This window comes from Carcharodon carcharias, chromosome 5 (genome assembly GCF_017639515.1).
Source record: "Carcharodon carcharias isolate sCarCar2 chromosome 5, sCarCar2.pri, whole genome shotgun sequence".
NCBI lineage: Eukaryota > Metazoa > Chordata > Chondrichthyes > Lamniformes > Lamnidae > Carcharodon > Carcharodon carcharias.
The window spans coordinates 171,111,241-171,132,870 of record NC_054471.1 but is presented as its reverse complement, the minus strand read 5'-3'; the positions used below and the strand labels follow the sequence as shown (position 1 = coordinate 171,132,870).

General features: G+C 43.3%; 1 protein-coding gene across 2 annotated transcripts in view; it reads right to left on the bottom strand.

The window, feature by feature from the left end:
- taf1b (TATA box binding protein (Tbp)-associated factor, RNA polymerase I, B) overlaps positions 1 to 21,630 on the bottom strand; it is a 96,610-nt gene that overhangs the window by 25,917 nt on the left and 49,063 nt on the right. For both annotated transcript variants that reach the window (XM_041188556.1, XM_041188557.1), the window contains exons 7-8: positions 20,744 to 20,906; positions 8,632 to 8,731 (exon numbers count right to left, since the gene is read on the bottom strand). In XM_041188556.1, the coding sequence (XP_041044490.1) occupies positions 8,632 to 8,731; positions 20,744 to 20,906 (263 nt within the window). The remainder of the gene's footprint in view (positions 1 to 8,631; positions 8,732 to 20,743; positions 20,907 to 21,630) is intronic.

The window sequence follows — 21,630 nt, the reverse complement described above, 5'->3', positions numbered from 1 at the left end:
TTCGCGATGCATACACTGAATTCAGAAGTAATAAGTTTATCAAGACTTTGAGATTTTTTAAAAAAAACTACATTAATATATTTATTAACAAAAGAAAAGAGTTCAAGCACATCTATAGGACTACGAATTACTACTCTAATAACTCCTAAAATTCCTAATTAACCTGACTCCCTTTAAGGCATCGGTCCAAACAGATTTTAATTTCAAACAGATCCAGCAAATCAACACAAATCAATGACTTTTTCCCAGCTCCAGTTTTGGTAGACAGCAGACTTCTGCACAAATACTGGAGGCTTCATTAAGGCTACTTCACACACATCTGTAAGGTCTCTCAATGCCTTCGCCTGACACATGGCCTCATTCTCCTTTATATTTGTTTCTCTCTTTTTTAAATATGTAATTCTATTATTTAAGTGTCTTGGAAACTGTATCTTCCCATGATATAAAAACTTTCATGTTGCTACTATTTATTGTCAGTAACCTTTGGGAAAGATAAACACATTCTTTAGCCTTGCTTATATGGCTATTTGTAAACAGACTGAGATCCCTTTGAAATCCAAATCTCCCTTCATCTATCTAAAAATGCAAATTCCCTTCACACTTTATATGCTAAGCCAACATCCATGTTTACCCATTAGCATGTCAAGCACCTAGCTTCTTTTGATGAGTCAATGCCTGCAGTCTACTTGACTCCAAATGTAATTACATCACACACAGACAGACCTAACTATACTTACCCCCATTAGCCTACTTTACACTAAATCAAGAAAATATTATGAAAATTATTAAACCTTCATGACAGTTTCACTACCCGGCACAGACATATATCAACTATTCCTTCCCCAAAAAGGTTAAGTCCCCAAAAAGGTTAAAATTGAAGAATCAATCTGGGAAAAGAGACATGAGACCAGAAAGCAAACACAGGATGATGACGACAAGCGGCACATTGACCTGCTTCGTGCAGCAAAATATTTATAGATGACTGCCAGGCAGAACAATAGTTCCTGCATACATAGTACTTGCAAAGCAAACTACTGCCCTTGTTTAAATATAAAAAAATAAGATGTCCCCTCTTTGTTTATGCCCAGAATTTCACCGTCATGGAGTGAATTGAGTCAGCAGTTGACTAAGCCAAATGTAGTTCACCATCCTTTTCATAACCATATATGTCAAGCCACGGCAGAGGTGGGTTCCATAAACCAGAACAAGACCAACATGGAATCAATCCGATCTCTGAATCAGCATTTGCATTTTCAACCCTTGCATCAATAGATCAGTGTGAAAAATCCTTTCTTTTCCTAATTATATGATACGCCCACAATCCTTATAGAAATAACATTTCTATTGTTCAATGTTTTATTCGCCCTAGGCTGGCTTAATAAAGAGAACTTACAGCAAGCACAGCAGCAGTTGTGACAGTTACTGTAAGGGTTAATCAGTCTGGCTGCACTAAGTCTGAAAAACTTGGCATTGGTACAAAAGATTAACTCACACCCACACAAACACTAAGTGAGACTAGAACTCATCACCTCAATAGATTAACTTTTGATTAGGTATCCTTTTTGTGATGAGTACTGTTCTTCTGTTCTTGTCATTTTCCTTAACAACTTCCATACACCTCACTAATATCCAAACAAAAAAAAATGACCATGTTTCCTTCGCATGAACTTTGGATAGGGTGACAAATAGGTTCAAACACAATCGAAAAACGAGGCAAGCTGATCCTCTTAGCAGATGTCAGTGCAACTAATGGGACAATCTTTAAGGTGAGGGATTTAAAGTCATAGGAAAATATTAACTCAGAGGACCAGACTACAAACAAGTCATTAATTCAGGGTAAGAAGGATTTCTAGGCCAGAATTTTTACCTTGATGGGCAGGTGGGCCCCACTGGCTCGGCGGCGGGTGGGCAGCTGAACTCTGCCACCAAAACGAGGCCTGCCACCATTTTGAGTGGGTGGGCCAATTAAGGCCTGCCTGGCAGCCTGCCCGACAGGAAGCACTATGCGCTCCCTGTGCGGGGTGGGGGGGAAATTCTCCATCTGTTATAGCGCGCTCTTTTGCGCATGTGTGCGAAAGAGTACACTGCTCCCTGAGACTGAGTGCTGTCTCAGGGAGATTACTGACAGTGTAAAAAACATTAAAAATAGAAAAATATAAATATTAACATGTCCCCTTCGTGTGACAATGTCACACGCGATAGGAAATGTTAATAAAAAGGACATAAACTTTATTAAAGTTTTTAAAAATGGCATGAAACCTCATCCTGACAGTGGATGAGGTTTCATGTTTTATCAGAAGCCCGCTGGGGCTCCTGGCCTGCCCGCCAGCTTTAAGGTTGGACGGGCAGGTCTTTAATTATCTTAATGATCCTGTCAATGGTCTTAATTGGCCATTGACAAGTTGGCAGGCGGACAGTGAAATTAGCTGTCCGCCCGCCTTCTTCAATATTTAAATGGGCTGGGATGAAATCAGGGGTTCCTCCCGACGTCCACCCCGTGTCATTTTCCTGTCGGCGAGCAGGACCCGCCCCCAAATTGCCGACGGGAAAATTCTGCCCCTAGACTTCAGTCTGTATGCAAAGTACAAAGTCCCCTGGTTAGCTGTCTCCCACGGAGACTAGGTGACTAAGATGAGCTATATGCATCCAAGTTCCACTCCTCACTAAACATGAAGTACCAAAGGGATTGCACATTGTCCCATTTGACTGAGCAGCACCAAATGCTGCAATGGAATAGTTTTAATTCAGAGTATCAATAAATCCTTTCTTCTTCATCTCAGCTCATTAAGAAATTCCACCTGATTTATTTCATCTATGGGAATAATCCACTTTCATTATTGTGAACCACTGCAAGTTTCACACTTGTGCTATTTCTCAACAATTAAAAAGCTACAGAACACGATAAACGTGTGCCATAAAATATTAGAAATTATAATATTACTGTGCTTGATTAACATAATCAGATACTATCCTATCTTTTAGGAGTCAACCCAATCCTGATTCCTCCTCTAATGCATCCCCACCCCTTCCCCATAAAAGTAAGGATAACGATGTACATAGTCTGTTTGACAATAGGATAGAAATTACTAACAAAGTAACTTTTTTGATGTTTCCCTTTGCTCAAAACACTATGATATTCCCAGATATTCAGAGAAACAGCCAGGAGTAAAAAAACTTAACCAAAATACTACTTCTCATTCCAAAACCACAAAAATCGATTGAGTAAAAACAAGACTCACATACATACACCCATAAGATTACACTTCGCCTTAGTGTACTCATACAAAACAAGTTAATTTTTCTTCCGAACTAATTTCTTCCCCTCCCTATCTAAAGTATTGATTCCTTGCTGAGACTGGGATGTAGACTTACAGCTGGCAAATGCTCTGCAATTTCTTGCAGGGAGCCATTACTTGTCCTAGAAATACTGGCTACTTTATTGTAGGGGAAAAAGGAAGGTAAATACATCGCATTGGAGCTCAAACCTGTTCTAAGTCAAAAGTTACACATATGCAATTGCAACAGGGGTCACTGAATTGAAATCAGGAACAGGAACGATGACAAACGTCTTGCTCTCTAACCTAAGGGATATCAAGTTCAACTGCACCATTTTTAATGATGCTCCAGTTGAGATCAGCTCAGTTAGTATAGACATGGACTGAGACTTTCCTATTTATCTGAGCACTGGATGAACTGAACAGAAGAGCCCAAAAGAAAACAACAGCTCTTACAAAAGTATTGTGCACTGTTCTGACTGCAATCAAATCAGCAATTCCATATTTATAGAATTTTAGATTTTTTCAAATGCCTCAGAGCAATGTCTGAAAAAGCTTATCAACTGTGTGTAATAAAAATACTCTTCAGGTATCAAGAAGATTCTTTAGAATGATAACGTGCCAAATTCTGCAATTCTTTTCAGAGAAAAATCTCTATGTAAAAAATCAAGCGAAGAGATGACCTGTTGTAATGATCTCTCGAGCCATTTAAGAATATGATAGCTGGTGTTTGATCTTTCTATTGTTAATATTCTGTGGCGTTTTCTGATTTTAAACTGTGTTCAAAAATAATAAAAATCTTGGGATTTTCCAAAAAACCTTTAGTTGATAATGAATTAAGCCATTGAATAAAAGATGTAACTGTGCTCTTGAATCATCTCAAGTTTGGCACATATGATCTAGAGGGAAAGAATGCCCAGGAATAGGGGAAAAAAAACAGCAAGTAGAATTTATCTGTCACATGCGACATTGATTGCCAAAACATAGACGATTGTACTGCTCTTTTTAAAGAATATATTTCAAACCATCCAAATAAACGACCACTCTAACTACTAGGTCATAAAGTACTGTATATCCTTGAGTATTAGTAGGTGTCGTGTAAAAGTCAACTCCCCCCAACTTCTGGCCCAAAAACCCTAACTCCATCGACTTAACACCCCCTCACCACCTCTCCCACGGGCCAACTCTCTCTCCCGCAGGCCAACTCTCCCTCTCTTGCTTGTGTTCATGACATCTTTGTCAATCTCTCCTGAGCTCCCCCTTATCCCTGACTATTTTGCTCCAACTGCTCCACCCCCTCTTAAACAGTATAATATCCATCACATTTCTACCTCTCTTTGGCACTGCAGAAGGGTCATACGGTCTCGAAACATTAACTCTGTTTCTCTGTCCACAGATGCTGCCAGACCTGCTGAGATTTTCCAGTATTTTCTGTTTTTATTTCAGATATCGAGCATCTGCAGTATTTTGCTTCTCTCTTTCTTGCTGCTTCCCTGACCTACTCCCTCCACTTCCTTGCCCGACTCTCCTGCTCACCACAGTGCCACTTACCTCCCTGACTCTTCCCGTTTGCCGTCTTCTCTCTCAAATCCTCACTGTGGGCAAGGGTCAGGAGCAAACGGAGCAGTGAGTCAGGCGGGGGAGCGGTGAGAGGAGAGGCGGGTGGGGTAGCGGCAAGTGGAGAGGGGCATCAATATGTAGAGCGTCCAACAAGGGACGGTGCAGTGCTGGACCTAATTCTGGGGAATGAAGCCGGACAGGTGCCTGAGGTGGTGGTGGGGGAGCATTTTAGTGATAGCGCCAACAACGTGGTACAGTTTAAAAGCAAAATACTGCGGATGCTGGAAATCTGAAACAAAAGCAAAAACAAAATTAGCTAGAAAAACTCAGCAGGTCTGACAGAATTTGCGGAGAGGAATACAATTAAAGTTTTGAGTCCGTATGATTCTTCTTCAGAACTAAGGAAATATAGAAATGAGGTGAAATATAAGCTGGTTGAGGGGGGTACAATTTAAGCTTGTTATGGACAAATAAATAGACAAGTTGCAAAAAAATGTTTTGGATTGGGGGAAAGAGTGGATTTTAGTAAAATAAGGCAGGATCTGGCCAAGGTAGACTGGAAACAGCTAATTGTGGGAAAATCTACAGAGCAGTAGTGGGGGGCTTTCAAAAAGGAAATGGGGAGGGTACAGGCTCAACATGTTCCCTCTAGGGTGATAGGAAGGAGTAACAAGCCCAGGGAACCATGGATGACCAGAAATATTCAGGATACGATGAGAAGGAAAAGAGGCTTTTAGCAGGTACAAGGGAAGCAAATCAGTGGAGGCATTAGTGGAGTACAGAAAGTGCAGGGTGGAGCTTAAGAAAGCAATTAGGAGAGCAAAGAGGGGATATGAGAAAGCTCTGGCTGGTAAAAGTAGGGAAAATCCCAAGATATTCTATAAGTATATCAATGGGAGGAGCATAAATAGGTAGGTCAGGTGTTTCTCACGTGTTGGTGCAGATTTGATGGGCCGAAGGGCCTCTTCTGCACTGTGATTCTGAAGTTCAAAGTATCTCAAAGTTGAATGCATGTCATACTTTCATCTAGATATGTGACCCTACACCAATCAGTCCAATGCATTTCTTTTTCTTAAACTGGTGCAAGTCATAAAAGCAGCTTTAACACACGACACAAATCCAATAGATATTATGATATCAAAATATCATTTTTGTAAAACACATTTTTGTGCAAAAGCTCAACTTTAAATTCTTCAAGTTCTTAACAGAACAATTGCTATCCATGAAGGTCTATGGCGTTTGATTTTCATTTTTGTATTTGATGGATTTTCAGTGTACAAACATTACACTATACATTCACCATTATCTTTGTCTGTGTATAAGTGTCGTACTGCTTAGACTGGTTGGAACCAATCTTCTACTTAATCACATGCAAAAACAAAACAAGGAAGATGATGAAACCCTACACTTTCCTGTGGTGAGAATACTAGGCACGAGATCATAAGATGGTGCAGTAAGCTGCTAAGAGATATATTTTAAATAAGGTACTATTTTGACAATATCACCCTCGTATTATAGAATCACAGAATGGTGTCAGCACAGGTGGCCTTTTGACCCATCATGTCCATGCCAGTTTTCTGCAAGAGCAACACACCTAACCCCACTATCCAGCTTTTCCCTGTAGCCCTGCAATTTTTTTTCTCTTCAGATAATTGTCCAATTCTCTTCTGAAGGCCTCAATTCAGAATCACAGAATTGCTACAGCATAGTTGGCGATCATTTGGCCCATCATGTCTATGCCAGCTTTCCGTAGGAGTTTAACTAGTGGTGCTCCCCACCAGTTCCGCATAGCCCTGCAGATTCTTCCTTTACAGGTAACAATCTAATTCTCTCTCGAATGCCTTGATTGAACCTGTCTCCACCATGCTCTCAGACAATACATTCCAGGTTGCACTTGCTGCATAAAAAAGATTCTCCTCACATCACCATTGTTTTTTTGTTTTACCAATCACCTTAAACTGGTTTCTCAAGTTTTTGATCCTTCCACCAATAAAAACAGATTCTCCCAGCCTACTCTGTCCAGGTCCCCCATTGCTGCCATCTATCCTGAATTCCTGAAGGACTTGGGACCTAATGGACATGACTGGCGGGCTTCTTTCTTTAAAAACATCCAATCACAGATGCAACTGATGTCATTCCATCAGCCTGGAGAGATGCTAAAGTCATCCTCAAGTTAGGGAAACCTGCTGCTGACCCAGCTAGTTATCAGTCCATATCTCTGCTATGTAGCTCTTACAAACTGTTTGAGTATCTACTCCTGGCCAGGCTCTCAGTACTGGTGGAGCCAAACCTCACCAAGGAGCAAGCTGGTTTCAGACCTCGCAGGAACTGTGCTGACCAAGTATTCACACACACACATCGACAATGAAACTGGCTGCCAATGCATGTTCAGGACAGGTGTTCCACTCATATACCATTCCTCAGCACACAACACCGTGTGGTGACATGGCCTTCTGTTGAAAGCTGCCAGACTTTTCCAGTGCCAGGCTATAATGTGTGTTCTTTCTTCAATGCTTAGCAATCAAAGGTATAGGGTTTCACTCGGAGACCAAACAAGCTCCACAAGGATCCTGAATGCTGCACTTCTCCAAGGCTTTGTTTTAGCTTCAATCTTCTTCGACAACTATGTGAGCGACATGCTTCTCACTACCTCTAGAAAGTTTGCCCATGCAGATAATCTGACTCAGGGAACCAAACTTGATGGTTTCTACAGCACCTTGTCCCAGAATTTAGAAGAGATGGAGCAATGTTTCAAATACTGGCGTCTCTGCCCAACCCCAACTAAGATCACGGTCACTGCTTTCCACCTCAGCAACCGACTGGCTAACAGTGAACTCCAGGTCTCCTTTTGCAGGAAACAGGTCAAGAACCATACCCCAAGTGCTTTTGACTCACCCTCTACCTCAGACTCATGCACCCTGAGCAACCAAAAAAGGTCATATAAAAGACCAAGACCAGAATAAGCATTATTTGGAAACCAGCAGACGCCAGCTGGGAATCCAGGGCACGCAGCATGTGTACTGCTAACTTTGCTCTTCTATACTCTTCAGCAGAATACTGCTCCCTTGGATGAGCAGAGAATACCACATTAAATGCTTGCTGTCCTCAACACATTGATGTAGAATATCAGTGGTGCACTTAAATCAATACCTGTAGAATAGTTCCCAGTCCTGTTTAATATCCCACATCCTGACATGCAACGGAAGGCAAACATGCTGAGAGTTTGACTCACAAACCTTTCTCAAGCTCTGCAAATGTTCTGAGCAATGCAGGTTTTGACAAAAAAGAGAAACGATACAACCTCTGGGCTGCCAGAAATATCGCCAATAAAGATCCATTGAGCGATCTGACAGTAGAATCTTCAGGGTTCAACCTCCCTCGAAAACAGTGGTCTACTTTCAACAGGATCCACCCTCTCTAGGCAAGAACATCACAACTCCTCCATAAATGGAATTTCAAGGTGAGTCCGTCATGCAACTGTGCTCACCAAGGTCTGACTATTCACCACATTGTGAATGAATGTGCTCTACAAAATTTTGCCACTGGATTCAAGGCAATCCACTTAACAATACACAGTGCTGTGACTTGGCGATCCAACTTGGACTTAGACTTGTAAAGCTGCAAGATGTCATCTGCAAGAACAAGACAACCACTCATGATTTTAAACCCCTCAATTGAATCTCCTCTCAATCTGCTCTTCTCCAAGGAGGACAATTGTATTGCATTTTTTGTCATTAAAAAATTGTGCTGGCAAAACAATTAATATTAAAGGTTTAGTCCAAATATAAGTGTTTACCTGTACTTGAAAGATACGGATATCGGGTCCATAGAGTTTCATCTCTTCAGGAAAATACTGGAAGGTGTTTAAATATGGTACATGATGTTCTGAAACAAACCTATTTCAAACAAATTATATATACATTTAAAAAAAGTTGATGAAATTAGACTACAGAATACAGTATAAGCTTCATTCCCCAACAAATTATTTATTTAAAAATGGTAGAATTTAAAAAGATACCAATTAATTCAAGTAACGCCTGTCAGCCTAGAGCTGGAAAGTGTTATGACTTGAATGGTTAAAGGATAATTATCTTAGAACAATAATTTACCATCAAGAATGAAGTATGTGCAGTTGAATATAAACCAGTAGAGATATAAAAGGGAGAGGGAGAGAATAAAAGCAGCACAGCTACAAGGCTCCAAGCTAGTAAAAATGCAGTATGAACTTCCCCAAACCTTCCTTTCAAAAGGAGAAGATTTTTGTCTTAATTAACAAAAGACACCATAATTGGTGAGAATGTGAGCTGAGATCAGCCAGCCACCCAAATTACTGGTGAGCTCACAAACCAGGAAGCAAAGAGAGTAGAGGTCAAAGCTGGTAAGCACATTCTCAAAATTCAAGACAAAGTACAGAATCGTCCCAGATTTGCACTAAGTGCAGTAGTGGGCAGGTAAAACCGCAAACCCGCCACAATTTTTTAATATTCATTCATGGAATGTGGGCTTCGCTGGCTGGGCCAGCATTTATTGCCCATCCGTAGCTGTCCTTAAGAAGCTGATGGTGAGCTGCCTTCTTGAACCGCTGCAGTCCACGTGATATAGGCACACACACAGTGCTGTTAGGGAGGAAGTTCCAGGATTTTGACCCAGTGACAGTGAAGGAATGGCGATATATTTCCAAGTCAGGATGGTGAGTGACTTGGAGGGGAACTTGCAAGGTGGTGTTGTTCCCATGTATCTGCAGCCCTTGTCCTTCTAGATGGTAGTGGTCGTGGGTTTGGAAGGTGCTGTCTAAGGAGCCTTGGTGAATTTCTGCAGTGCATCTTGTAGATGGTGCACACTGCTGCTACCGTGCGTTATGGTGGAGGGAGTAAATGTTTGTTGATGTGGTGCCAATCAAGTGGACCGCTTTGTCCTAGATGGTGTTGAGCTTCTTGAGTGTTGTGGAAGCTGCACTCATCCAGGCAAGTGGGGAGTATTCCATCATTCTTCTGACCTGTGCCTTGTAGATGGTGGACAGGCTTTGGGGAGTCAGGAGGGGAGTTACTCGTCACAGGGTTCCCAGCTTCTGACCTGCTCTTGTAGCCACAGTATTTATATGGTTAGTCCAGTTCAGTTTCTGGTCAATGGTAACACCCAGGATGTTTGATAGTGGGGGATTCAGTGATGATAATGCCGTTGAACGTCAAGGGGCGATGATTGGATTCTCTCTTGTTGGAGATGGTCAATGCCTTGTGTGGCACGAACGTTACTTGCCACTTGTCAGCCCAAGCCTGGATATTGTCCAGGTCTGGCTGCATTTGGACATGAACTGCTTCAGTACCTCAGGAGTCACAAATGATGCTGAGCACTGGGCAATCATCAGCAAACATCCCTACTTCTGAATTTAGGGTGGTCATTGATGAAGTAGCTGAAAAGGTTGGGCCAAGGACACTACCCTGAGGAACTCCTGCAGTGAGCTAAGATCAGCCAGCCAGTCAAATTAATTATGCATTCCTGGGAAACATGCTATTTCCATGGCAGGCAGGCTCTCATTCGTCCACCATGCCATCACCTCACCACTTCATCACACCAGGTGCCACAATTAAAGTGCAGCCGCGCCCTCACCCTCACCTCTCTGTTCTTCCAGCTCATGACTACTGCACGGAAAAGAGGATGGCCCCGAGAGGCAAAAAGACTGCAGCCCCCCAATTCAGTGATGTGTCCCTCAAGCGCCTGTTGAACACTGTGGAGGCCTGCCGTGATGTTCTCTACCCCGCTCTAGATGCTGGATGGGCAGATGGATCACTAATCCAGCATGGGAGGTGGTGGCAGTGGTGGTCAGCACCAATGCCCTGCAAAAGAAGACAGCCACCCAGTGCCACTCCAGAATTAATGGTCTCATCCTTTCTGCCAGGATAACTCATTCTTTCAATCACTCAACTCTCACACGCACAATTCCATCACACAACCACAGGGATCTCACACCGCAAGAGACAATGCTACTAATTCTCACACACACCCTCACAATGCCATCAGGCTCATACCCTCTAGAGCTCGTGTCCTCATCCTACCCATGGCTCTGCTCACCAAATAAACATTCCATGCAGTGCCATGTGTCCTAGTCATACTCTCTCCATCTATTTTCATGCAGGGGAAGCCTGCTCATATCAGCAGGAAGAGGTCCCAAAATGGGGGTTGTGTGGCCTACATTTTAGGTCCCTCACTCACTTTGAGGAACATGCCATAACGCTGACTGGTGAGGATGTGGACCATGCCAGTGGTGACAGTGAGGTAGGTGGCGAACACCCACCTGAGGATCCAGCACCACATTATCGCTTTCTCAATGCAAATGAGTGCTCTCTTTCTTGCTTTTGACTGTGCTGCCATACACTACTTATCTCTACTTTGGTTCACAGGGAGCTCTGCGAAGCAATCAACACCCATTCACCAGCCAGTCCCTAAGCTCCATCCAGGTCCTCACCTCCAGCCAAAAGGACACTCCCTCCATTGAACAGCTGGAAATAAGGAGCCTGCAAGACCCATTACAGCGTTTACCCACACCCTACACCAGCGCAGAGACACGCACGTCAGTGGGACCTAGATCTAGAGCAGGCTTGGGTTCACAATCTGGTAGTCACTGCACGGACACATCCACAGCAGCAGGAGACAGGTTCTTGCAAGCTCCCTGGCACTCAGAGGGCTGCTTAGGATCAAGCATCTGTGAGGTCCGAGTCAGATGACAAGCCTCTGGATTTGGCCTTCCAACTCATCGTGCAGACTCAGCAGAAGGCGTGGGAACATCACGCAGAGCTGCTGGAAGCCCAAAACAGACTGGCATGCAAGTCGGAGGAGTGCATCCGCCTGCTCTCTGAAGTGGTGCCCACATGTGTGTGTGTGTGGTAGTCTCCATGAGGACGATGGCAGACACCATGGAGGCCCTGATCCACCAGAATGCAGAGATGTGTGCAGACTTCCACTCCATCACGGGAGCCATGGGTGAGTTCCTGCAGCGGCAACGCAAGAGGAAAACGGGCACCTCGACGTCACTCCAGCTACTCCTGCCCCTCAAGGAGTCAGGTTGGGGCTCCTAGGAACCCAAAACGAGGAGGAGTGGCAGCTGGACACTCCTGGGTCATCCACTCAGGAATCTCAGAGGCTGTCCTCTCCCTCCAAGTCCACTTTGCCTGTGAGCCCCACAACCTCGTCCTCTGTCACCGCAGAGGGAGCAGCTGGCCAATGAGTGAGTCTGGAGAGAGAGGTGTGTCTGTGGCAGGGCCTTTTGGAGCCTCGTGCAAGCACTCTCCCAAGCACATAGATCCTTCACGTATCATACCCATCCTCAATGTCCTTTTGAATGCTGCCTGCTGGAGTTTGCTTTCAGTTGTCCATCTGAGCTGACCTGCCTCTCCACCCACCCAATAATCACACTCCCACGTAGACCTTATCTCGCCCACCACGACTCTCGTTTCACTTTCAATTTAGACAGCATAGTCTGGAATAATTATTTTGTCAGCTCTCCTGCCTTTTCCCCTCCCCCATTACCCATTTCCTTCCCCCCATCACTGTTGACACCTCTGGCATCACCTTTCACCTACCAGCGACAACCCTTTTCTTTCAGGGATGTCCAGCTGAACATGCATGTTTCCCTTCCTTCTCGAAAATCCCACTCCCATCCACATTCACCTCCCCGACCTCCTCCTTCCCACCCCCAGGATCCATGTCGGCCTCCAAGTTCCCGCCAACCACCCATGCCGTACCTTCTAGCGCAACTGTTGAACCCTCACCCTCCCACTCTACTACTTCATTCTGTCCTCGATCATTCATTCGCACCATTCCCTCGTATCGTGCCCGCCCTCAGTTTGCTCCCCAGGAGGCAGTCATAGACTCATCAGAGTCCTCCCTTGCTCATTCACCTGGGCGTCCCCCCTGGGAACCCTTTGCAACCCCTTCACTCCTCCCCTTGGTCCTTCCCCCCACCCCAGACTCCACCACCGCTTACTCCTTCCCCCTTCTTGACTCGTTCAGAGACCCTTACTTTCTCCTCCAGCCTTACTCCTTCCTCCCTACAGACTCCCTCCCCTCTCTGCACTCCTTCCCTTACATCTTTTACTCTCCTTACACCTGACTCCCCAGTTGTCGTCTTCTCCCCTGTTACCCAACCTCCGCCCCGTACTCCCCACCCCCTAACCTCCCCCTGCTGACACCTTCATTCCCCTCAACCTCCCCCTATCCTGACATCTTCATTCCCTCACCAACCTCACCCCATCCTGACACCTCTTCCTCTCCCAATCAATCCTAGACCTTCCTCTCCCACCCCCGATACATCTTACTCTCCCAAACACAGCCGGACCTTCCTCTACACCCCCTCGACCATAATCCATTGTGAGCAGACCCTCAGTGGTAACTTTCCAACTTCCGTGCACTGCTTCACAGCAGAGCCATGTCCATGCAAACCCAACCAGCATGCCATGGATGTTCCTCCAGTTTGCTGTTGGTGTCAGGCTCCAGTATCTTCTGCTCCTCGGATGTCTGCGATATGAGCAAGGCCCTGGCGGTAAGTACCGACTTCTGCATGTCACACTTGTCAAGACGTGTTCTGCACTGGCAGCAATCACGCCAACGTGGGTGGATGATCCAGTGGGGAGTTGGGGGTGGGGGGGGGGAGGAGAGGTGGGGAAGGATGAGTCTGGCGGGCTGGCCTTATAATAATATGCAGATTTATTACAATGAGGTTCCCAATGAGGCGGGAGTGTGGCCCGCCATCAACGGGCTGAGTGGACGCTCACAAACTGGTTTCACAATGTCATGAAACCAATTTTTGGCCTTCTTGCCATATTGTCTGCTCACGCCACCGACAACATCTGAAGCCAGCGGGCACGGATGATTCCACCCAAAGAGTTAAAATCTGAACTTGTTCAAATACAATTCTTGACGATGTAAATTGAGGACAGCAACACCCAAAAGGTTAACTGGGTAGAACACCAAGATATAAATCAAGTGTTTACCACAGGGAAGAAGAATCAGGTGATCAAGGGAACGCTACAGTAAAGATGATAAACAATTATAGCTTGCATTTACATAGCATTTTTAACATTTTAACACATTTCTGAGGTGCTTCATAGGAACGTTACCAGACAAAATATGATACAAAGCTACAAGAGATATTAGGACAAGTAACCAAATATTACATCAGTTTTAGGGAGCATCTTCAAGGAGAGATTGAGAGATTTAGGGAGGGAATACCAGAACTTAGGATCTAGACAACTAAAGGCACTGTTGGAAATGGTAGGCCAAAGAAAATTGGGGATACTCAAGTGGCAATAATTGGAGGAAGGCAGAGTTCTCAGAGGGTTGTTGAGCTGCAGTAGATTAGAGGGTTAAACCAGGTCTAGGCTATGGATGGGCTCGAATACAGGGATGAGAACTTTAAATGTGAGGTGGTGCCGGACCAGGAACCTATGTAGGCTCATTAGCACAGAGCTGATGGATGAACTGGACTTGATGTGACCAGAAGTGAACGTATATGCAAAAAAGAGCAACATGAGAAAAGCAGGGGCTAGGAATGCACTAAAATGTTAACCTGAAGGGTGGCAATTTGCTCCTTGTAAGAAGGTTGCTGAATCAGTATAATCTTTAGCTAAAACAGAGCTGGTTAAATGCGTGTGCCTTCACTTTTTTTTATTTCTTCATAGGATATGGGCATTGCTGCCTAGGCCAGCATTTATTGCCCATCCCTAATTACCCTTGTCCAGACTGGCAGATTTCCCTTCCCTAAAGGACATTAGTGAGCCAGATGGGTTTTATGACAATCGACAATGGTTTCGTGGTCATCATCAGCCTTTTAATTCCAAATTTTTACTCAATTCAAATTTCACCACCTGCCATGGTGGGATTCAAACCTGGCTCCCCAGAGCATTACCCTTGGTCTCTGGATTACTAGTCCAGCGACAATACCACTAAGCCACTGCCTCCCCCTGTCCGAGAGGATCAGGTTGCAGGGAGTGTGCTTTGGACTGTAGGGTAGGATTCAAAATATTAATAAAAACAAAAAAACTGCGGATGCTGGAAATCCAAAACAAAAACAGAATTACCTGGAAAAACTCAGCAGGTCTGGCAGCATCGGCGGAGAAGAAAAGAGTTGACGTTTCGAGTCCTCATGACCCTTCGACAGAACTTGAGTTCGAGTCCAAGAAAGAGTTGAAATATAAGCTGGTTTAAAGTTGCTCTTTAAACCAGCTTATATTTCAACTCTTTCTTGGACTCGAACTCAAGTTCTGTCGAAGGGTCATGAGGACTCGAAACGTCAACTCTTTTCTTCTCCGCCGATGCTGCCAGACCTGCTGAGTTTTTCCAGGTAATTCTGTTTTTGTTTTCAAAATATTAACATCAAAGCAAAAAACTGCGGATGCTGGAAACCCAAAACAAAAACAAAAATACCTGGAAAAACTCAGCAGGTCTGGCAGCATCTGCGGAGAGGAATACGGTTAATGTTTCAAGTCCGTATGACTCTTCAACAGAACTAAGGAAAGATAGAAAAGAAGTGAAATATAAGCTGTTTTAAGGGGGGCTGGGACACGTAGAGCTGGACAGAGGGGCCAGTGATAGGTGGAGATTGTCAAAGCATGTCATAGACCAAAGGACAAAGAGGGTGTTGATGGTGGTGATATTATCTAAGAAATGTGCTAATGGTGACATAAAGGGTGGAAAGCAGACAAGCAAAGTACAGATAGCCCTAGTGGGGGTGGGGTGGGGGGGGGGGAAAGGGATTGAAATAGGCTAAAAGGTAGAGATAAAACAATGGATGGAAATACATTTAAAAATAATGGAAATAGATGGGAAAAGAAAAATCTATATAAATTATTGGAAAAAGGGGGATCGGAAAGGGAGTGGGGATGGAGGAGAGAGTTCATGATCTAAACTTGTTGAACTCAATATTCAGTCTGGAAGGCTGTAAAGTGCCTAGTAGGAAGATGAGGTGCTGTTCCTCCAGTTTGCATCGAGCTTCACTGGAACATTGCAGCAGGTCAAGGATGGACATGTGGGCATGAGAGCAGGGTGGTGTGTTGAAATGGCAAGCGACAGGGAGGTCTGGATCATGCTTGTGGACAGACCGAAGGTGCTCTGCAAAGTGGTCACCCAGTCTGCATTTGGTCTCTCCAATGTAGAGGAAACCGCATTGGGAGCAGCGAATGCAGTAGACTAAATTGAGTGAAGTGCAAGTGAAATGCTGCTTCACTTGAAAGGAGTGTTTGGGTCCTTGGACGGTGAGGAGGGGGGAAGTAAAAGGGCAGGTGTTGCACCTTCTGTGGTTGCATGGGTAGGTGCCATGGGACGGGGTAGAGGTGTAGGGGGTGATGGAGGGAATGATCCCTGCGGAATGCCGCTGGGAGCGGGGGGGTGGGGGGTGTTGAAGGGAAGATGTGTTTGGTGGTGGCATCATGCTGGAGTTGGCGGAAATGGCGGAGGATGATCCTTTGAATGTGGAGGCTGGTGGGGTGATAAGAGAGGGCAAGGGGGACCCTATCATGGTTCTGGGACCATGGACCCACGGTGGTTGACAGGGCCCTCAACCGTGTCCAGCCTATCTCCCGCGCATCCACCCTCACACCTTCCTCTCCCTCCCAGAAATATGATAGGGTCCTCCTTGTCCTCACTTATCACCCCATCAGCCTCTGCATTCAAAGGATCATCCTCCGCCATTTTCTCCAACTCCAGCATGATGCCACCACCAAACACAGCTTCCCTTCACCCCCCCCTGGTGGCATTCTGCAGGGATTATTCCCTCCGGGACATCCTGGTCCACTCCTCCATCACCCCCTACACCTCCACCCCCTACACCTCTACCCCCTCCCACCTTCCCATGCAACCACAGATGGTGTAACACCTGTCCCTTTACTTCCCCCTTCCTCACCGTCCAAGGGCCCCAAACACTCCTTTCAAGTGAAGCAGCATTTCACTTGCACTTCCCTCAATTTAGTCTACTGCATTCGTTGCTGCCAATGCGGTTTCCTCTACATTGGAGAGACCAAACGCAGACTGGGTGACCGCTATGCAGAACACCTTCGGTCTGTCCACAAGCATGACCCAGGCCTCTCTGTCACTTGCCAGTTCAACACACCCTGCTCTCTTGCCCACATGTCTGTCCTTGGCCTGCTGCAATGTTCCAGTGAAGCTCAACACAAACTGGAGGAACAGCACCTCATCTTCCGACTAGGCACCTTACAGCCTTCCGGACTGAATATTGAGTTCAACAACTTTAGATCATGAACTCTCTCCTCCATCCCCACCCTCTTTCCGATCCCCCCTTTTCCAATAACTTATATAGATTTTTCTTTTCCCACCTATTTCCATTATTTTTAAATGTATTTCCATCCATTGTTTTATCTCTACCTTTTGACCTATTTCAATCCCTCCCCCCACCCCCCCACCCCACCCCCACTAGAGCTATCTGTACCTTGCTCGTCCTGTTTTCCACCCTTAATGTCACCATTAGCACATTTCTTAGATAATATCATCACCGTCAACATCTCTTCGTCCTTTTGTCTATGACATGTTTGGCAATCTCCACCTATTCAGCTCTACCTGTCTCATCCCCCCTTAAACCAGCTTATATTTCACCTCTTTTCTATTTTCCTTAGTTCTGTCGAAGAGTCATGCAGACTCGAAACATTAACCTCTCCGCAGATGCTGTCAGACCTGCTGAGTTTTTCCAGGTATTTTTGTTTTTGTTTCAAAATATTAAGTTTGTGGAAGACTAAATCAAAGTTTAAAATACAGAATGATGAAAATAGGAAAATACAAAAGCCAGATGCTACAGAATAAAGGAAGGGCATGAGAAGAGATGGCAAAAGTATAATGAAATATAGATTGAGAGGTCCATGTCTGCAAGGAAGACAATGATATCATAGATACCAGGGAAGTATGGCTAAAAATAATGCAGATTGTCAACTAAACTTACATGATATAGGCTATAATACACGGACAGAGATGATAAAACTGCCTAAAAGACATAACTGAAATGACATCAGAACATGTTTGAGAAACACTGCAGACCATAAGCTACCAAGAAGAAAAAATGATAGCCCAATGTTTTGGCGTAAAACTTTAATCACAACCCAATCTGAACGGAGAGAGGTGAATTTGAATCAGGTGCAGACTAAGTGGAAACAATGCAGAACAAGGTAAGTAAGAGAAAGAAAACAAAATCTGTTACAGAATTTCAAGAACAGAGATAAAATCTGGAATTTTATACCGAAACAATAAATGCACAAGATATCAAACATAATGGTTATGAGTAACTCCAATTTACCAGTGATAGGATGAGACACTAGAACTGGAGAAAAACAGTCAACATACACTCGGGAAGTGATGACAGATGATTCGAATGGTTCGAGGAATTTACGGTTAAGGAGTGGTTTTAGACCTCATAATATGTAGCACCAAGAGGTTGGTAAAGGAAATTATGGTTTGAAAGCATTTTGAAAATAGTGATCACAACATGGTTGAGTATATAGTCAGCCTAACAGTGAAGAAGACAAATGAATAGAACATTGGGAAGATGAATTTTGAGGAAACAAGAGAACAGCAGGACAGGATTATAATACATTTTTAGAAGATGAGTATGAAAAGAAATGGAATACTATAGCTCTTTGAGCTAATCATGATAGCTAAAAATGTTCATACTGAGTATTAATTTGGTGGTCCTCCTTTGAAGCTTTTCTACAGTCTTTATATCCCTTGCCACGTAAGAGACCAGAAATGGACAGAGTCTTCTAGATGCTTAACCAAAGATACAAGATGGATATTGGAAAAGGAAACTAATTGAAAGGAATGATTGCAAAAGTGGTGCATGATGGTTAATAAATTTTGGAACCAACTTGATGAACCAAGATGTTCCTGTACGGTACATCTCTGATATAACGTGTGGATATGGAGAGGTGGATTTTGGGCAGCTGTGGAAGGACTGGAGGTGTGGAATCCTATTTAACTGGAATTCACCTTTTTATCAGCTTGGGCAATTTCAAGCCTTTAAAGGAATATAGGGAACATTCATAAGCAAAGTTTTCATGAACGCAATCCTTACAGTAGTGAAATGCAAATACTTAAGTTTAAACTGGTATTTGTAAAATTAGTTTTTCTTACAGTGATGTAGCATCACATAATAAGATATGCAGCGTCATCCAACTCTTGCTGTAATCACTTTCAGTGTACTGTGGCATTCAAAAGTAATTATCCATAGCCAAACAATAAGGGAGTAAAATCCATCCTACCAATAGCTTTAATTCAAAAATATTGGCTTGAGTAGAAAATGACTAGATTTTAGTCATATGACTTTAGTATGGCAGTGTTGAATTAAAAACTGTTTTACATTAATGCATTGGCCTCAGAGATTTTAATGATAACTATCAGAAAATATTATGCTACTGTAAAAAGAATAACCTCTTAAAATTCAAGGACAACACACAACTTTGAAACTTTGTTTCAAAAAAACTATTTAAATAATTTACAAAAGATGTACTAGAATTTCAACACGAGCTATTAAAATGTTCTTAATATCTATGTTTTCTTCAAGACGATGACTAGAGAAATAATCTAATCATTTAAAGATACTATTATAAGGTGGAAAAAGTACATTGTTTGAGGCTGAAAATTACAGAATCTAGATTTGATCTATAATCCTGCTGAGAACATCTGTACCATCTTACTACAAAAGGCAGGGTGGATCAGCTACTTGAGCATTGACTAATCTAGTCAAGACCAATGATAAAGGTAAAACAGCTTTCTGTTATGTCATATTGAAACTGGCCTTGGAGACACTTTGTTAAAACAGGATATTTAGGTCATTTTCAGCCACAGTGATCTCTCCATCAACTCAATGGAAGACAAAAAAGCCACTGCATACACCTCAATGGACTTCTATAGGTCTTAGAAATAATACAGTTTCTGAACCCCACATAATCTGCAAGAAATCTGCCTTTTATTTTTGTATGATCTTTTCCAGTTGCAATTAAATAATTTTGTGATTGCAGAGTAATAATATAAATAATACATTAAGGTAGTTCTGATTGAATTTTTTGTATTCAGCTAGCTATATCATAAAACATTCTCTATTTAGTGAGACAGTCCACTGTAAATACTGGATGACAATTCAGTTAGAGACTCCAGGAGAACAGACATTCTGGAAAACATGTTTAATAAAAACAACTTGCACTTATATAGTACATGTAAAGTAATAAACAAAATTTAACACTGAGCCATGGAGATATTAAGACTGGTGATCAAAAGCTTGGTTAAAGGGGTAGGAGGGGAAGAGAGATGGAGAGGTTTCGAAAGGGGATTTCAGAGTTTAGGGCCTGGGCAGCTGAAGGTGTGCTGCTAATTATGGAGCAATGAACATTAGGGTGGCTTAAGAGACAAATCGAAGGCGCGCAGAGATCTTGGAGGCTTGTAAGTAGCTAGAGGGATCAGGAGGAACAAAACCATGGAAGGATCCGAAACAAGGATCAGGAGCCATTTTAGATCAGTACGCACAATGGATGGGTTGGGTGGTGTGTGTGTGGGGAGGGGGGGGATGTTGGTTGGTTGGGGGAGCCGGGTGTGCAGTGGTGAATGGAATTTGGTGCGAGTTAGGATGAAGTAAACAGATTTTTGGATGAGCTCAAGTTTAGGGAGGGTGCAAGGTCAGCTAAGACACAACTGAATTTCAGTAGCAGAATTATACATTGTGTACTGCATGGTGAAACATCTCTGTCCTGAGAAAAGTTTACCATCTGATTTACAGTGAATAATGCTACAAGACATCTATTAATTTACTAAAAAAGAAAAATCACCCTGAACATTTTACTTTTAATATGGAACAGTTAATGTATCAATACGCTAAATATAACATAATATAAAAAGTTGAAAAGTGAATGCCACTGTCTTACCGTAGCAAGTCAGCAAGAGTAATTGATTCTCGAAGCCATAGCAGTGCCAGATAACAAAATGCCAGTGTCAAAGGCATAGACATCAGTAATCTTTCACGGCAAGCAGCACGACGATATAGACGGCCATCAATAGATCCTGATCGTATAGATGTTGCTTCATCATCTTAATAAAAGAAATGTATCACAATATTTATATGTTATCCTTCTATTTTCTCACTAGTCCATGAGACACTTGCTAGCAATTCTTTCACCACCTTCTTGGATAAACTTCTGGCTTGCTTCAACACCCTACTACTGCAGTACAGCTGAAGTTAGGAATAGCACAGTTCAAGAAACAAACCATCACCATCATCTATCATACTATGCTTCAACATTCCGCACCATCACTCTGTCTCATATTTAAAATAACATTATACTGTAATGCATACAAAATGCTTTTTCCATTTCCAATTCAAATAAATATTATAGTCCCACAATGATAGGAAATAGCCGGCCTGTTTCCAGGCTTCGGCCCATTACACAAAATAACCAATCATGAAGAGGAAGTCTTCCTGTAGTAAAAATTCCTTTTCCATGTGGCTTAATATCCAGATTAAATTAGAAATTGACAGTGCCGAAGATTATGGATGTAAAATAGTTTGCATCAATCTGACGCAGGTGTGGTTGGTACACCAACCTGCGTCTCTCTTGGACTGCCCTGCAGAGGTCTCTCTTTTAAAATAATTTATGACTGAACAATACACCTATGTTTATGTATAACTCAAGACTGATTTCAGAACCCTCCTGCTATTTGCTTTAACTACAAAAGTGAATTTTGAACTGGGTTACATGAATATACCAGAGTGATGTCCCAGTATCAACTTATCATTAGTCATTAATTTATTACT